Source organism: Syngnathus scovelli, unplaced genomic scaffold (assembly GCF_024217435.2).
Source record: "Syngnathus scovelli strain Florida unplaced genomic scaffold, RoL_Ssco_1.2 HiC_scaffold_23, whole genome shotgun sequence".
Lineage (NCBI taxonomy): Eukaryota > Metazoa > Chordata > Actinopteri > Syngnathiformes > Syngnathidae > Syngnathus > Syngnathus scovelli.
The window spans coordinates 2519750-2533593 of NW_026061323.1; the positions used below are offsets into that span (position 1 = coordinate 2519750).

At 48.2% G+C, this 13844-nt stretch overlaps 1 protein-coding gene and 1 pseudogene across 1 annotated transcript; one reads left to right on the top strand and one right to left on the bottom strand.

Annotated features, from left to right (window-relative positions):
- Positions 1-673: 673 nt before the first annotated feature.
- Positions 674-3020, bottom strand: LOC137839875 (janus kinase and microtubule-interacting protein 3-like). The gene is made up of 4 exons (XM_068649710.1): positions 2875-3020; positions 2599-2661; positions 2396-2512; positions 674-682 (listed from the first exon to the last, which is right to left on the bottom strand). The coding sequence occupies exons 1-4, from the start codon at positions 2941-2943 to the stop codon at positions 674-676; spliced, it is 258 nt and encodes an 85-aa protein (XP_068505811.1). The 5' UTR covers positions 2944-3020.
- A 9616-nt stretch (positions 3021-12636) lies between these two features.
- LOC125992676 (U2 spliceosomal RNA) lies at positions 12637-12844 on the top strand (annotated as a pseudogene).
- Positions 12845-13844: the final 1000 nt, after the last annotated feature.

Consider the following 13844-nt stretch of genomic DNA (forward strand, 5'->3'; position numbering starts at 1 on the left):
GCCCACGGATTCTAATTTCGGAGGAAGGTCCGTCCATTGATGTCTTGTCTGCGTCACTTGACCACGACGTAGCGACGTCATATAGTAACCGCTGTTTTGATCAGTAGACTTAGTTATTATGCGTTGACATAATGGCGCACTGGTTAGCATGTCCACCTCTTAAGCATGATGTTGCGGGTTCGACGCCTGATCAATGTTAGCCATGGAGTGAGCTGAAGTGCATGGCGCTGAAGATTTGAATCTTTGAAATGCGCTGAGGTCTAACGTATCAGGCAGAATGGTTTGCCATCACGTTCAACAAAAAATAGAAACTTTCCCACTCTGATAAAAACGTCCTGTGTTCATCTACATATTTCCGTTTTGCTGTGCATCTTTTCCCTGCCATTTCGAGAGCCCAATTGACACTAATAGTTTACTGGAATGTGTTTGCCCATCCTACTTTGTGGAATTTCACCACATGCGCTTTTGACCAAAATACCAAATTGAACTCAAGTGAAGCCAACACGCACAACCCCCCCCCCCCCCCCCCCCCCCACAAACAAAGCGGGAAAAAACGAAGACGTGCGTGTTCCGCCCACGCTGGATTTATTTGCACCTTTGAAAAGACACCGTATTGCCGCAGATGTGGCAAAGAGTACTTTTGGGCATCTGAGACGGAAGGATGTCCAAAGCATCACGTTACCTGCTCTTGTCGGCATGGTGGTGGGACGTTGAGGTCAACCGCTTTGGGGTTGGCTGAATCTTTGGTCGCAGGATGCCACACACTTGAAGACAGAAGCAGAAAAGCAGAGCTAAATGCAAAATGTACTCACCGGTGACTCCAATTTTTTTCCCCCCTGAAGAAATGGATGGACGGGTGGCCCCGGCTGGCCGGTGGGACTCTTGTTATTCTGACCCTTTTTAGTGCGCGTTTGGGGCAACAACCGTTTTTTGTGGCGCTCTCTTCTGGTTCAAGAGTGCCCTGCATGTGAATTTGCCTTTCCTGCCTTCTGATTGGATGAGCGCCGGTGTGACGCGGTGCCTCTGTCACTGTGGCGGGGGGTATACGTCGGCATCGGAGCGTCTGCCAACGTCTGAGACCGGCTGGCGGTGTATCGGAAGTGTCGAGTGCGGTGCCGCTGGAGCTCACTCACCAGCTGGTGTTAGGGCCACAGAATGAAGGCCAAGGAGAAGAATAGAAAGAGAAACAGAAACTTCTCCTCCAATTGTTTGATTTGTCTCTTCTGAGCTTCGATGAATTCTTTCAGCTCTTTGTTCCTCTAGGACGGAGAAATGGAAAGCGGCCTTCAAAAGCCAGTAAGCGTGCAAGTAAGTGCCGGGCTGGCTTTGGGCCCTTACCTGTTGCGCGCTGTGCAGCAGATCCATTCTCTCTTGGAGGATGCAAGCGTCGCGCTCCCTCAACTCGCACATCAGGGCTCGCTTCCATTGGTCCACGGCGCTCCTAAGCTCTTCTCTCTGATCCGCCGTCAGCACGTCATTCACGCCAGCGTGGCTGGCTTTTTCGCCGTCCGTGGCGGGCCAGTCCCGCTGCGGTAGCGCCTCGTACAATATGGCCTCTAGCTCCAGGATCCTCTGGGCCGCAATCCTCGTCCATCAGTGGTCCAGCGGGAGATTTGAGGGCGGCTTACCTTATGAGCCTGGTCCATGGAACGCTTCCTGAAGTCCAACTCTTCATCCAGGTAGCCCTTCTGCTTACAGAACATATCCTAGCACAGCTCAAGGTCAGAATTGTTGGGGCACATTGCCGGAGTTCCCCTTGGCTGATGTCGCGTGTCTGTCTACCTTCTCACTTTCAATGTCCAACATCTACTGTTGAAGTGCTGACTTGGTCACTTTGATGTATTCTAACCACTGAGGAAAGGCTGCTGTCACATAAGCAGAATGCGAGAGCGTGCGTGGACGTGCCCGTTACCTTCTCGGCTAGGGTGAGAAGGGTCCTGGCGTGAATCACGACCACCTGCTCCTCGTTGGTGAGATTCTGCAAGAGCCCAAAGGCACAGCGTCAACAAGCTTCTTTCAGCGCAAAGCCTTCCAAAAGTCACATTTGAGCCGCCGAGTCTCGTGGAGTGCGAACATAAGGAGTTCGACATACACTTACGGCGTTATCGCCCAGGATGTCCAGCTTCTTCATCAGATCACTGATGACGATGTCCGGGGGAAAGGCGCAAGGAGCAATGTAAGGTGTTCTGGGACCTCGGGTTAAGGTTAGGGTTGCGAGGGATGCCTTACGTACGCTCACGCCCTCGGCCTCGCAGTAGATCTGCAAAGGGCTGAGGCTGTCTGGGAAACGGACTTGCAGAAACTTCAAGACGGGGGAGCGCCATTCCCTCTCCTGAAAGGCAGAGGCATGCATCCGTCCGTCCGTCCGTCTGTCACATCTCTGGCCTCAACACGCTTGTGCGAGTCTTCCCACCTCCAGCTCCAGGATGCGGAACTCAAGCAGTTCGTTTTGGTCTCGGATATCCTGGATGTGCTCTTTCAGACGCGCTTCTTCCGCCTCCATCCGCCTGACCTGAAAAGACAGTCAGACCTCATCTGCGGGGCTTCCCGACGGGTGTGACGCCAAGCGACTCCGCCCAGCGCCTTTCTTTCCGTCACCTTTTCGGCCAACTGCTGATTGCTCTGACGCAGCAGCTGCTTCTCCTCCACCCACTTGACATTCTAGAAGAGACAAACGCGTGGACAGCTTTGGAATGTTGTGTCATTTTCATCCACAAATTCTTTGGTTGACTGGAAAATGACATTTGCTTTTCTCCGCATTTTCCCAGCCACGTTCAGGGGGGGGGGGGTTGGTCCAGTAATGCCAGACGAATGAGTGACTGAAGAATGTAGCTATTTTGTCTGAGAAAAAGGTGTGCTCATTGATGAGCTTACCTGTCCTTGTTGCGTCAGCGCTGACTCCAGATCTGCTACTCTGCTTTGATAGTGACCCATTTCTACCATCAGCTTTTCTCTGGTCTGAAAGGAGGAGGAGGGAGGCTCCTCCTCCTCCTTTCAGACCAGAGAACACCCGAGGCTGGGTGAGAACGGGGAGGCTGCGACCCGGCCGGGGGTTGCGGGAAGGGGCGCCACCTTGATTTCCTTCTCGGCGTCGTAGTCCCCTCCGCTGGTCTGGGCGAGAAGCGCGTAGGCTCGTTGCAGCGCTTGATATTCTTGCGTCAGCTGGCGGTAGCGAAGCTCCGCCTCCTCATGCACACACCAATGCAACACAGCACTAGTGTTAGGGTTTTCCAGGTTATCTTTATCGTAGGATTATGTTGGAATGCAACAGGTAATAAATACCTTACCTTGTCCTCCTTATCTCAAGGTCGTAAAACATCCCCTGACATGTTTAGACTAGAGGACAAGGGCTTTAGCCAGCCTACCCATACCCCCACTCTGTTTCTCTTAATAAATATCCACGTGCAGGAAGGAGGGCAGATTTCATTCCTGAAGCGAGTGATCTCTCCACCTGCAGGTGTCTAAAAGAACTTGCCTTGTCTCCTGTGTGGTTCTTGCAAAATAAGTTGGAGTGAGCAAATCTCTAACATTTTGGTGCCGAAACCCGGGATCCTCATACCCACCATCTGACCGGCGAAGGAGGACGTGCTGCATTGTCGACAAGCCAGCGTCCATTAGGAGGACCTGGAAGAGAAAGTCCTGGGAAGAGAATTCTTCGCTGGGCCAGCATCTTAGGTCTGCCTTCGTCTGACAGAGGTGGATTGACGGGACCCGGCAGTGCAACGAACCAGGGGACAAGTAAGTTAAAGGCCTGAAGTTGTGTGATTGTGTTGTTGCTTGTGAAACGCGTAAAAAGGAAGAAGTGCACAGGAATAAGTTTTGTGGAAGGAGGGGGTGTTGTAGAGTCCCCCTCTGGATGAGGTGTCTCTTTTGGAGCAGTGGTTCTCAAACTGTTTTAAAATCTCAGTACCTCCGTGAATCATTATTTGACGACCACTGTTCTAGGGAGTACAACCTCGCGTTGGCAGGGCTGGGGACAAGGACTTTTGTCTTTAGTTCCCAGGGAAGGTGGGGGGTGTTGTAGAGTCCCCTCACTGGATGAAGCAGCTCCTTTTTTTAAAAAAAAGGAGGACTTCGCGTTGGCAGGGCTGGGGACAAGGACTTTTGTCTTTAGTTCCCAGGGAAGGTGGGGGGTGTTGTAGAGTCCCCTCAATGGATGAAGCAGCTCTTTTTTTTTTTAAAAGGAGGACTTCGCGTAGGCAGGGATAACTTGTGTGATTGTGTGACTGGTAGGATAAATTGACTAAGAAGCAGTTCTAGCGTTGATCCACGGCAATAAAACAGGCTAGTAATCTGTCGAAAGGTCAATTTAAACCTGCATTGAGGATCCTCAAAGAAAAAAAATTGAAAAAAAAAATTGTAAAACCTTAAGCTACTAAAATTAAGATGGGAAATAAGAACGGTAAATCTCTTGCTCTGCTCTTCTTTAAAACGAGAAGTTCATGGCAAGTAGATTTCTTAATTGTATGTAATACATGCTGAAGTGGTAGAAGTGCTAGAGTGTGGTTGAAATCTTCACAAAGAGATGAGAACGAATTCAAGAGACAAAAGCTAGAAAGATGAAAACTGATGCGGTCACAAGTGTTTGTCAGACCAGGAGACAATAAGGCCCCTGTGAGCAGGTGCAAGGCCGCAGCTCAAGCCGCGGCTCAAGCAAGGGGCAAGAGGAGTTTCCGGTCCTATGCAAATCATGTATCGAAATTTAAAAGATCTGAAACCTCTCCCATATGACAGCAAAACATGTCATTGTCAGGTTATCAAAAATCGTTTTAGATTGTTAGAGCCCCTGTCCACACAAGAAGTATGACAATGCTGTTTGTAGGCCCAATTACAAATGAATAGGGATCAAATTGTGTTACACTGAAGTTAAAATATGCAAATCAAGTGGTAAAGAAATGCAACTTGCTTCTAGAAGATAAATAAATAAAAGTAGAATGTGCTGTCCTCGTGTGCATGGGAGGGACCAGCTCATGATCGACCACAGGAAATGGCCAGCCTGTGACGAATCATTGGTGCTGGGAACTACCTTTTGCATGCGAGAGCTGTGCATGTGTGTGCGTATATGTTAAAATGATGAACATTGGCTAAAGTTTTAGTATAAAAAAATTTGCTAGACTGTGGTCTATTCAATTTACACCGCAGAACAGAAACAATTTTGACAGATAAAAATGAAAGAAAAAGAGAGAAATCTGTTTGCGAACAGAAACTAATCCACACTAGTGCATGTTAGTGTCAAGCCCTCATGAGAAATTCGGAGTTAACAAAACAACAGAACATGCTTTCAGGAATTGGGAGAAGCTAAATTGTGAATTTAAGATTTTGCAATGCTACATTTAATAGGAATAATTGATTGGTTGTGTTATAAGATTATACAAAATTCTAAATGCAAGCTAAATCTGAGAGATTGAGTTCTTCAAATGTAAAAACAAAGAAAAAATTCAGATTAATTTGCCAATTGTTTGTTTTAGTTAAGTTTTTTTGAATTGGTGGATTATTCTACCAGGAAACCTGAGTTGAAAATGATATATGAATGTTGTGTGGTGAGCTTGGATGAATTGGGACCAATGTGATAGAAAGACTCCTTTTTGGAGACTGCGTGTGAGATGCAAATGAACATTGATGAATGATAGCCTGAATGAAAAGAAATTACAGGTTGAATGGTTGAAGTCGTTGGCGACTACTATAGAAAATTAGTAGAGCGACTTCGATGAAAGAGTGATTTTGAGCAGGTTGAATGTTAGAAAGAAACACATAGCTTTTGGATTGATAATTAACTAGAAGAAAAAAAACTGGAGAACCAGTAACACATGCAGAAGATGTGTGAACTGAGAAATTGAGAAGCGTTTTGGAAAGAAAGTCAACTTAAATGATGATGGAATCGTATGTAGTAAAGAACGCATTCTCCCAAAAAGTTTGTCAAGGTGTGAGGCATGGGCGTTGCCAAGCCTCAAAAAGGGGGGAGTGAGTAGGACAGATAGTGGAAGATAGTAATAATACAACACGTTATGACAATGAATTTTCGAATACATTTGGTGTTATATTGTGGTAATTTTTTTGTTCTGGTGTAGATAGGTTAGCAACACGAGAGATTTAGAGGTTCAAAAGAAAGACAGTTAAAAGAAAACATTTTTGATTTGGACAATTGCAGGCTAACAGGAACATGAGAACGATAAGAACTACGAGGTGGGATCCAATTTCATTGGGGAGATTGAGAATTCACAGCACCATACTCTAAGTCACATTTTTGAGCAAGCATGACAATAACATGTGAGAGGTCAAGACATACAGATCAGGGCTTGATGTGGAAAGCAGACCTCGATGAGTTGATTTTCAATAATGATACTGAAGACAACATACTGTCCGATTAAATTGGAACTATAGATAAAATGTAGCTCAAAAATAGGATGAGTTGCAGGATTTACGATATAAAACCGAGACCGCTGTTATTAGGAGAATTTGAAGTTTGGTAAATAAACGTTACCAGCAAATTGATGGAAGCAGCTACATTTGGAAATAGTCTTACAAGTTTGATGTCCCAGCCTGTCATTCTCAGTGTCAGAGTCCCTGAAACCCAATCCGAGACTTCGCCTGCAGCCGTGAACAACTACAAAATGGTGCCTGGCTCTGAAGCACCTTTGACCTTTGGCGAAGGACAAGAAAAGACTGCTGTTGTGCTTGGAGGAGGACAAGTACACTCCGGAGGACAGACAACATCCTCGGGGACGAGAAAAGACAGTGAAAAGCGGAGGAACTCACAATGATGAAAATTGACTCATTTGAACAATGGACTCATTCAAGAGTGATGGATGGGGTCGCTCTGAAGCAACAACAAAAGAACACCAACTTGAGAGGGTGAAGTGCGGCAAAAAGATATGGACTTGGAGTGTCCGACAACCAAATCGCACTCCTTGCTACGGCGTTCCCAAATTTGGTGAAGCTTGGTTCAAAGTGGAAGGGAGGTTCATTGTGCACTGAGTTTGACAGAACTGAGGAGATTTGATAAATAAATAAATAAAAATTTGAAAAATACGTAGGGCTACAGATTATAATCAGAGATTGAACAGATTTGGATAAAACAAATAGGCTAAAACGGTAGGAAACAAGAGCAAGATCTGATATTTTGGCTCATCAAGCTTAAAACGTAGAGGTCGAGTTATATAAATTCAATGACCCCCGCCTCCCCCGGGACGTGGGAAAAGCTCTGCCGGAGGTGGGAGTTGAAGCTCTTCCTGACAGGAGATTCTGCCAGACGTTCCCAGCAGACCCTCACAGAGTGTTTGGGTCTGCCAGGTCGGACCAGCATCTTCCCCCACCATCGGAGCCAACCCACCACCAGGTGGTGATCAGTTGACAGCTCCGCCCCTCTTTTCTCCCGAGTGTCCAAAACATGCGGCCGCAAATCTGATGACACAACTACAAAGTCCTGGTGCCATTGCCCACGTGAGCATTGAAGTCACCCAGTAGAACGATGGAGTCCCCAGAAGGAGCGCTCTCCAGCACTTCCTCCAGGGACTCCAAGAAGGGTGGGCATAGACACAAACAATAGTCAGGACCCGTCCCCCCCACCTGAAGGCGGAGGGAAGCTACCCTCTCGTTCACCGGGGTGAACCCCAATGTGCAGACGCCCAGCCGGGGGGGCAATAAGTATACCCACCACATCTGCTCGACACATCTCACCGTGGGCAACTCCAGAGTGGAAGAGAGTCTAGCCCCTCTCGAGAGGGCTTCTACCGGAACCCAAACTGTGCGTGGAGGCTAGTCCGACTATATCTAGTCAGAATTTTTCTGCCTCGCACACCAGCTCGGGCTCCTTTCCAGCCAGAGAGGTGATATTCAAAGATGAGGTTGATCAAAGATGGCGGCGCCCTGTGAGGCTGCGGCCAAGCTGGCTCCCGATAAAAATGTGTGTTTTGTGTTAAATGTACCGTCCAAATCGTCTCCGAGAATCGCATACGACAGAAGTACACTATTGGGACTTAGAAGCAACAACTGCACAAAGGATATATCCGGAGTTAACTTTGCCATGGATCGTGAAACTCTTCGCGGTCTTGGAATAATGTCCCGAGACAAAGGAACCTCCGAGGCAGCGGGCTCCCCCTCCCCCACCAGCCGACACTGGAAGCAGCTGAAGCGGGGGTGGAGTCTGAGCACACGCCGGAGGAGAAGGCGAGGTTCCCGAGCCGGCATCACACACCGACTAAAGAGAAACCCTCACAAAACAGCACTTCCATCTATTCTCCTTTCAAACGTGCGGTCGTTGGAAAATAAAATGGACTATCTCAAGCTGGACTTAACTACAGAACGAAAGGTGAGAGAATGCAACGCGGTCATCCTCACAGAGACGTGGCTTCACAACAACATTCCGGACAGCGCCATTAAACTGGATGGGTTTACAACTTTCCGCGCGGACAGAAACCACGCCAGCACGGGTAAATCTCGAGGAGGTGGTGTGTGCATTTACATTAACAACAACTGGTGTACAAACGCTGTCGTTACTACAAGTCACTGCTCAGAGAACATTGAGTTTTTAACCCTCAACTGCGGTCCATTCTACCTACCACGTGAATTCAATACCGTCAACATCACAGCTGTTTACGTCCCCCCCAGCGCTAACACAAAGGACGCACTCTCCATACTGTACAAGTCTGTGAGTACACTACAGAACACACACCCGGACTTGGTCTGCATAATCGCTGGCGATTTCAACCAGGCCAAATTGAAAACAGTAATGCCACACTTCCACAAGTGTGTGAACTTTGCAACAAGGGGAGAAAACACACTTGACCAGGTCTACACAAACATCAGACAGGCCTTCAGGGCGGTTCCCCACCCCCACCTGGGTTCATCAGACCATCTCTCTGTTATGCTAATTCCAGCCTACAGACCTCTGTTGACGAGAAGCAAACCAACTGTGAAGCAGATCAGGGCCTGGCCAGAGGGCTCCACAGCAGCTCTACAGGACTGTTTTGAACGCACAGACTGGTCTGTCTTCAGGGAGGCGGCCACCACCAACCAGGACGTCAACCTCACCGAATACACATACTCTGTAACTGGATACATAACAAAGTGCGTGGAAGATGTAACCGTCACCAAAGACATTACAGTGAGAGCAAACGAAAAACCCTGGTTCACCAGGGAGGTACGTGAGCTCCTGAGGGCACGCAACGCTGCTTTCAAGTCTGGGGACAAGGAGGCCCTCAAGACTGCTAGGGCCAACTTGCACCGGGGCGTGAGAGTAGCCAAGCGTGCATATGGTCAAAAAATCAACTCACACTTCACTGACACAAAAGACCCAAGACGCCTGTGGCAAGGCATCCAGTCAGTCACAGACTACAAACCATCCCCCCCACCGTGTGAGGACAACATAGACTTCCTCAACTCTCTCAACACCTTCTTCAGCCGGTTTGAAGAAAACAACACCACAACACCCACAAAAACCCCAGTACACCCAGACAGCACAACACTTCAACTGGACCCAGCGGACGTGAAGAGGACCCTACTCAAGGTGAACCCCAGGAAAGCTGCAGGTCCAGACAACATACCCGGGCGCGTGCTCAGAGACTGTGCAGACTCACTCACTGACGTCCTCACAGACATCTACAACACCTCTCTGAACCAAGCCATCATACCAGCAATTTTCAAAGCTACCACCATCGTACCACTACCCAAGAAGTCACCGGCATCATCACTGAATGACTACAGACCCATAGCACTCACTTCCATCATGATGAAGTGCTTTGAGAGACTGGTGAAGACCCACTTAACATCCACCCTCCCCACTACTCTGGACCCATACCAATTTGCCTACCGCCCCAAGCGCTCCACTGATGATGCCATAGCAACAGCACTCCACCTCTGCCTGGCTCATCTGGAGAACAAAAACAGTCACGCGCGGATGCTGTTCATTGACTTCAGCTCTGCGTTCAACACAGTCATCCCCCAACATCTGGTGAACAAGCTGAGTACAATAGGCGTCAGCACTCCACTGTGCAACTGGCTGCTGGACTTTCTAACGAACAGACCGCAGACAGTCAGAGTCGGAAGCAACTCCTCAGCGACCACCGTCATAAACACCGGGGTGCCGCAAGGATGTGTGCTATCCCCCCTGCTGTTCACGCTGATGACCCACGACTGCTCTGCCAGATTTGAAACGAATCACATCATCAAATTTGCAGATGACACAACAGTGGTGGGCCTCATCAAAGACAACGATGACTCAGCATACAGAGAGGAGGTACAGCAACTCATCACCTGGTGTGATAGGAACAATCTGCTTCTCAACGTAAACAAAACAAAAGAAATCACTGTGGACTTCAGAAAGAAACAACCAACACACATCCCACTCATCATCAACGGCAGTGCAGTAGAGTCTGTGAAAAGCACAAAGTTCCTGGGAGTGCACATCACTGATGACCTCTCATGGACTACCAACACCACTGCACTGGTCAAGAAGGCGCAGACACGACTCCACTTCCTGAGACGGATGAGAAGAGCCGACCTCCCCACCTCTGCTCTCACCACCTTCTACAGAGGTGCTATTGAGAGCATCCTGACCAGCAGCGTCTCTGTTTGGCATGGCAGCTGCCTAGCTGCAGACAAAAAGGCGCTGCAGAGGGTGGTGAGGACAGCAGAAAAGATCATCAGGTCACCCCTTCCAGCCATTCAGGAACTGTACACTTCACACTGTACCAAGAGGGCAATGGACATCATCAAAGACACTACTCATCCTGCACACAGACTGTTCTCCTTTCTACCATCAGGGAAGCGGTACCGCAACCTGCGGTCCCGCACAAGCAGACTGAGTAACAGCTTCTTTCCTCAAGCCATCAGACTCATGAACACACTGAGGAAAACCACTTGAAGATTCCAAAGTCACCATGCCACTTGGCACTTTACTCTTGCACCTTATATACAGTTATACACTTTTTCACTTTACTTCTATGACCACTGATTGTACTTCTGCTGCTGTGTATGTATGTGTGTGTGTGTGTGGGTCTGTATTGTCAATACTCTTATTACACACCGTGTGTGTGTGTGTGCGTGCGTGTGAATGTGAGAGAGAGTATTTTATTGTATAGTACTGCACATGTTTATCAGCATGTTTTTAGTTAATCTGCACATTGGAGACTGGTAAAATGCAATTTCAAACTTCTGTGGTAACCCTGTTACAGAGATCTTTGACAATAAAGTAAACTTGAACTTGAACTTGAACTTGATATTCCATGTCCCAAGAGCTAGCTTCTGCAGCCGGGGATCAGACCGCCAAGGTCCCTGCCTTTGGCCACCGCCCAGCTCACACTGCACTCGACCCCTTTGGCCCCTCGCACAGGTGGTGAGCCCATGGGAAGGGGGACCAACGTTTCCTTTTCGGGTTGTGCCCGGCCGGGCCCCATGGGCGAAGGCCCGGCCACCAGACGCTCGCCTTCGAGCCCCGCCTCCAGGTGCAGCACAACCAACGTGTGGAAAAGATAATGCGCACGACATTTTTTCTCAAAAGCATGACTTGAAAGAAGGTCCAAACCAGACAAACAGCAGAGGATGGTTTTGATCTATCCACCTCTGGGTTATGGGCCCAGCACGCTCCCGCTGCGCCACTCTGCTGCTCAGTGCTAGCAATTCATCAAGTCCTCTAATCGGCTAACAAGCATTCGGTTCCAACTCGTAACTGGATTCTGACTGTCACTCATTACATTATGAACAAAGCTCAGTCGGGCAGCACTAACCTGGATGCTGGTGGAGAAACCAACTTTTTATCCACTTTCACATTTTATTAGAAATGTCAACAAAATTCAATGTTGAAACTGCAGTTGGTAGGTAGTGTCGCTGAAGCGCTGGATTTAGGCTCTCAGTCTCTACTAAGGCGTGCGTTCAAATCTTGTGTTAGTTCCGCTCTATTCTTCTGGCCTGACTCCTTTTGGCGCAGCCGTTGTACATATGATGACCCTGGAAAGTTCTTGGCAAATTCTCAATCTTTGCCTTTCATGTTCATCGGGTCTACCATTTTAATAGGTATCTACACTGTGTATTTGGATAGAGACTGGTCAAAGGGGACACATACATGCCTCGTGAACTACTACATGCATTACTGCGGATGAAGAAGAGTGAACAAATAAGTCATCAGACAAGTTTGCCGATTTTTTAGTGCCCATTAGAGCAGCACTCTGTTCCGTACTGTAACCTGTTAGGTTTGTTCCCAGTTCTTTATCTTTAATGCTCGATATGCTAACAGTAATTACCAAGAGAAAGCCTTCACAGTTTAACTATTTAATGTATGCCAAAATGATTGATGCACAGCTGTGGAGCCCTTTCTGCGAGATGCAGAAGAAGGTTCCTCTCCCAGCGCCAAGGTTCCTGCTCTTATACTACTCTGGCCGCCTTCCTGCAAGGAGGCGACTGCCTAGCCTGTGTGATAATGTGTGACCTTGTCATCTTAACCGAGAGCGACTTCTACATATGTGCAAAGGGTTTCATAGAGTAGAGAAAGCTAATAAAGCAAGAAAAGTGTTACAGCGATATAATGGCATAGCTCAAGCTCCCTAGCTAATCACATGTGCCAAAGAGGCCTATTCTAACAAACCGTTGGTGAGAATGGGTAGACGGGGAAGCCTGTAAGCGAGTCCCTCACTCGCATACTCCATCGCTTCTCTGCCTTTTGGCTAAGATAAAGTGTAGTATCTGTTCTTGGGTTTGGGGGATTAAGAGAGCTGACCGTAGAAGAGAGAATTTTAACCATAAAAGTGGTGATTTTACCCTTGCTTTTACTAATCAGTTCTGTTTTCATCCCAGCAAGTAAGTTGCTTTTAGAATTGGACCGAGCCATTTTTTACTTCACCTGGAAATCCAAGTCAGAGGGACTGAAGAGGGACACCATGAAGAAAAAGAAAAAAAAACAGAGGAGAAGGAGTCCCGAACTTAAAACTCTTCCTCGGAAGCAGATATGTTGCCCTGCACCTGCGAAGCGCGCTCGTTACACCAAATGCATCGAAAAGCCAAGCAATGACACGATTCTGGATGGGCTCATACTGTCACGGTCGGGTGGTGGAGCATGGAGCAGGACGACCAAGTGCAGCTTGGACCAGGGTTTATTGAAGCAACTCAAAATACAGACTCGGTAAACTGACATGACTTAAACAATAACTTGACTGACTGACCGGGACGTGGAACAAGAAGACAGCAGGACATGACGGCACCAAGACAGGACGACACACCGAACGACAGGAACCAAAACAAATGACCAAAACCAATGACCAAAACCAATGATCCGACAGGGAGAGAGGGGCAGACAGGACTTTTATACACGACAGGTAACGAGAGGCAGGTGGGAACAATCACACTGATCATGGGCACACAGGAGGGGAGGGGCGAGCACACAGACAGAAACCAAGACAGACACATAGTGGAGCAGGGCGAGACGTGACACATACCTCCGGAAACTAAAGCTAATACCCATCGACCAATGAATTCCTGTGTCTTTTAACGCGCCACCTTCTTATTTCTTCACCAAAAAGTTTTTGAGGAACTTTAAATTAGAGCAAGAAAATAGTGACATTTTAACAAGTCACAGATCTATGATCTCTGTCGTACAGCGGGAAGTGGTTTGTCCAGTGCTCGGACCCGCATTCGGCGAGCCCACAACAGTTTGGCACAACGTCAACCACCCCGCCCTCTCGAAACAAACTTGTTGGGACCTGTCGTGGATGGTGGCCCATGATGGCCTCCCAGTCAGGTCCGTTATGCACTCCCGGGGCATATCAGCGCTCTCAACGTGCCCCCGACCTGGCTGTGGCGCCCAGGAGTCAGTGTGGCACCTGCTCAGGTAGTTCATGGCTGCCGTATACCTGTGG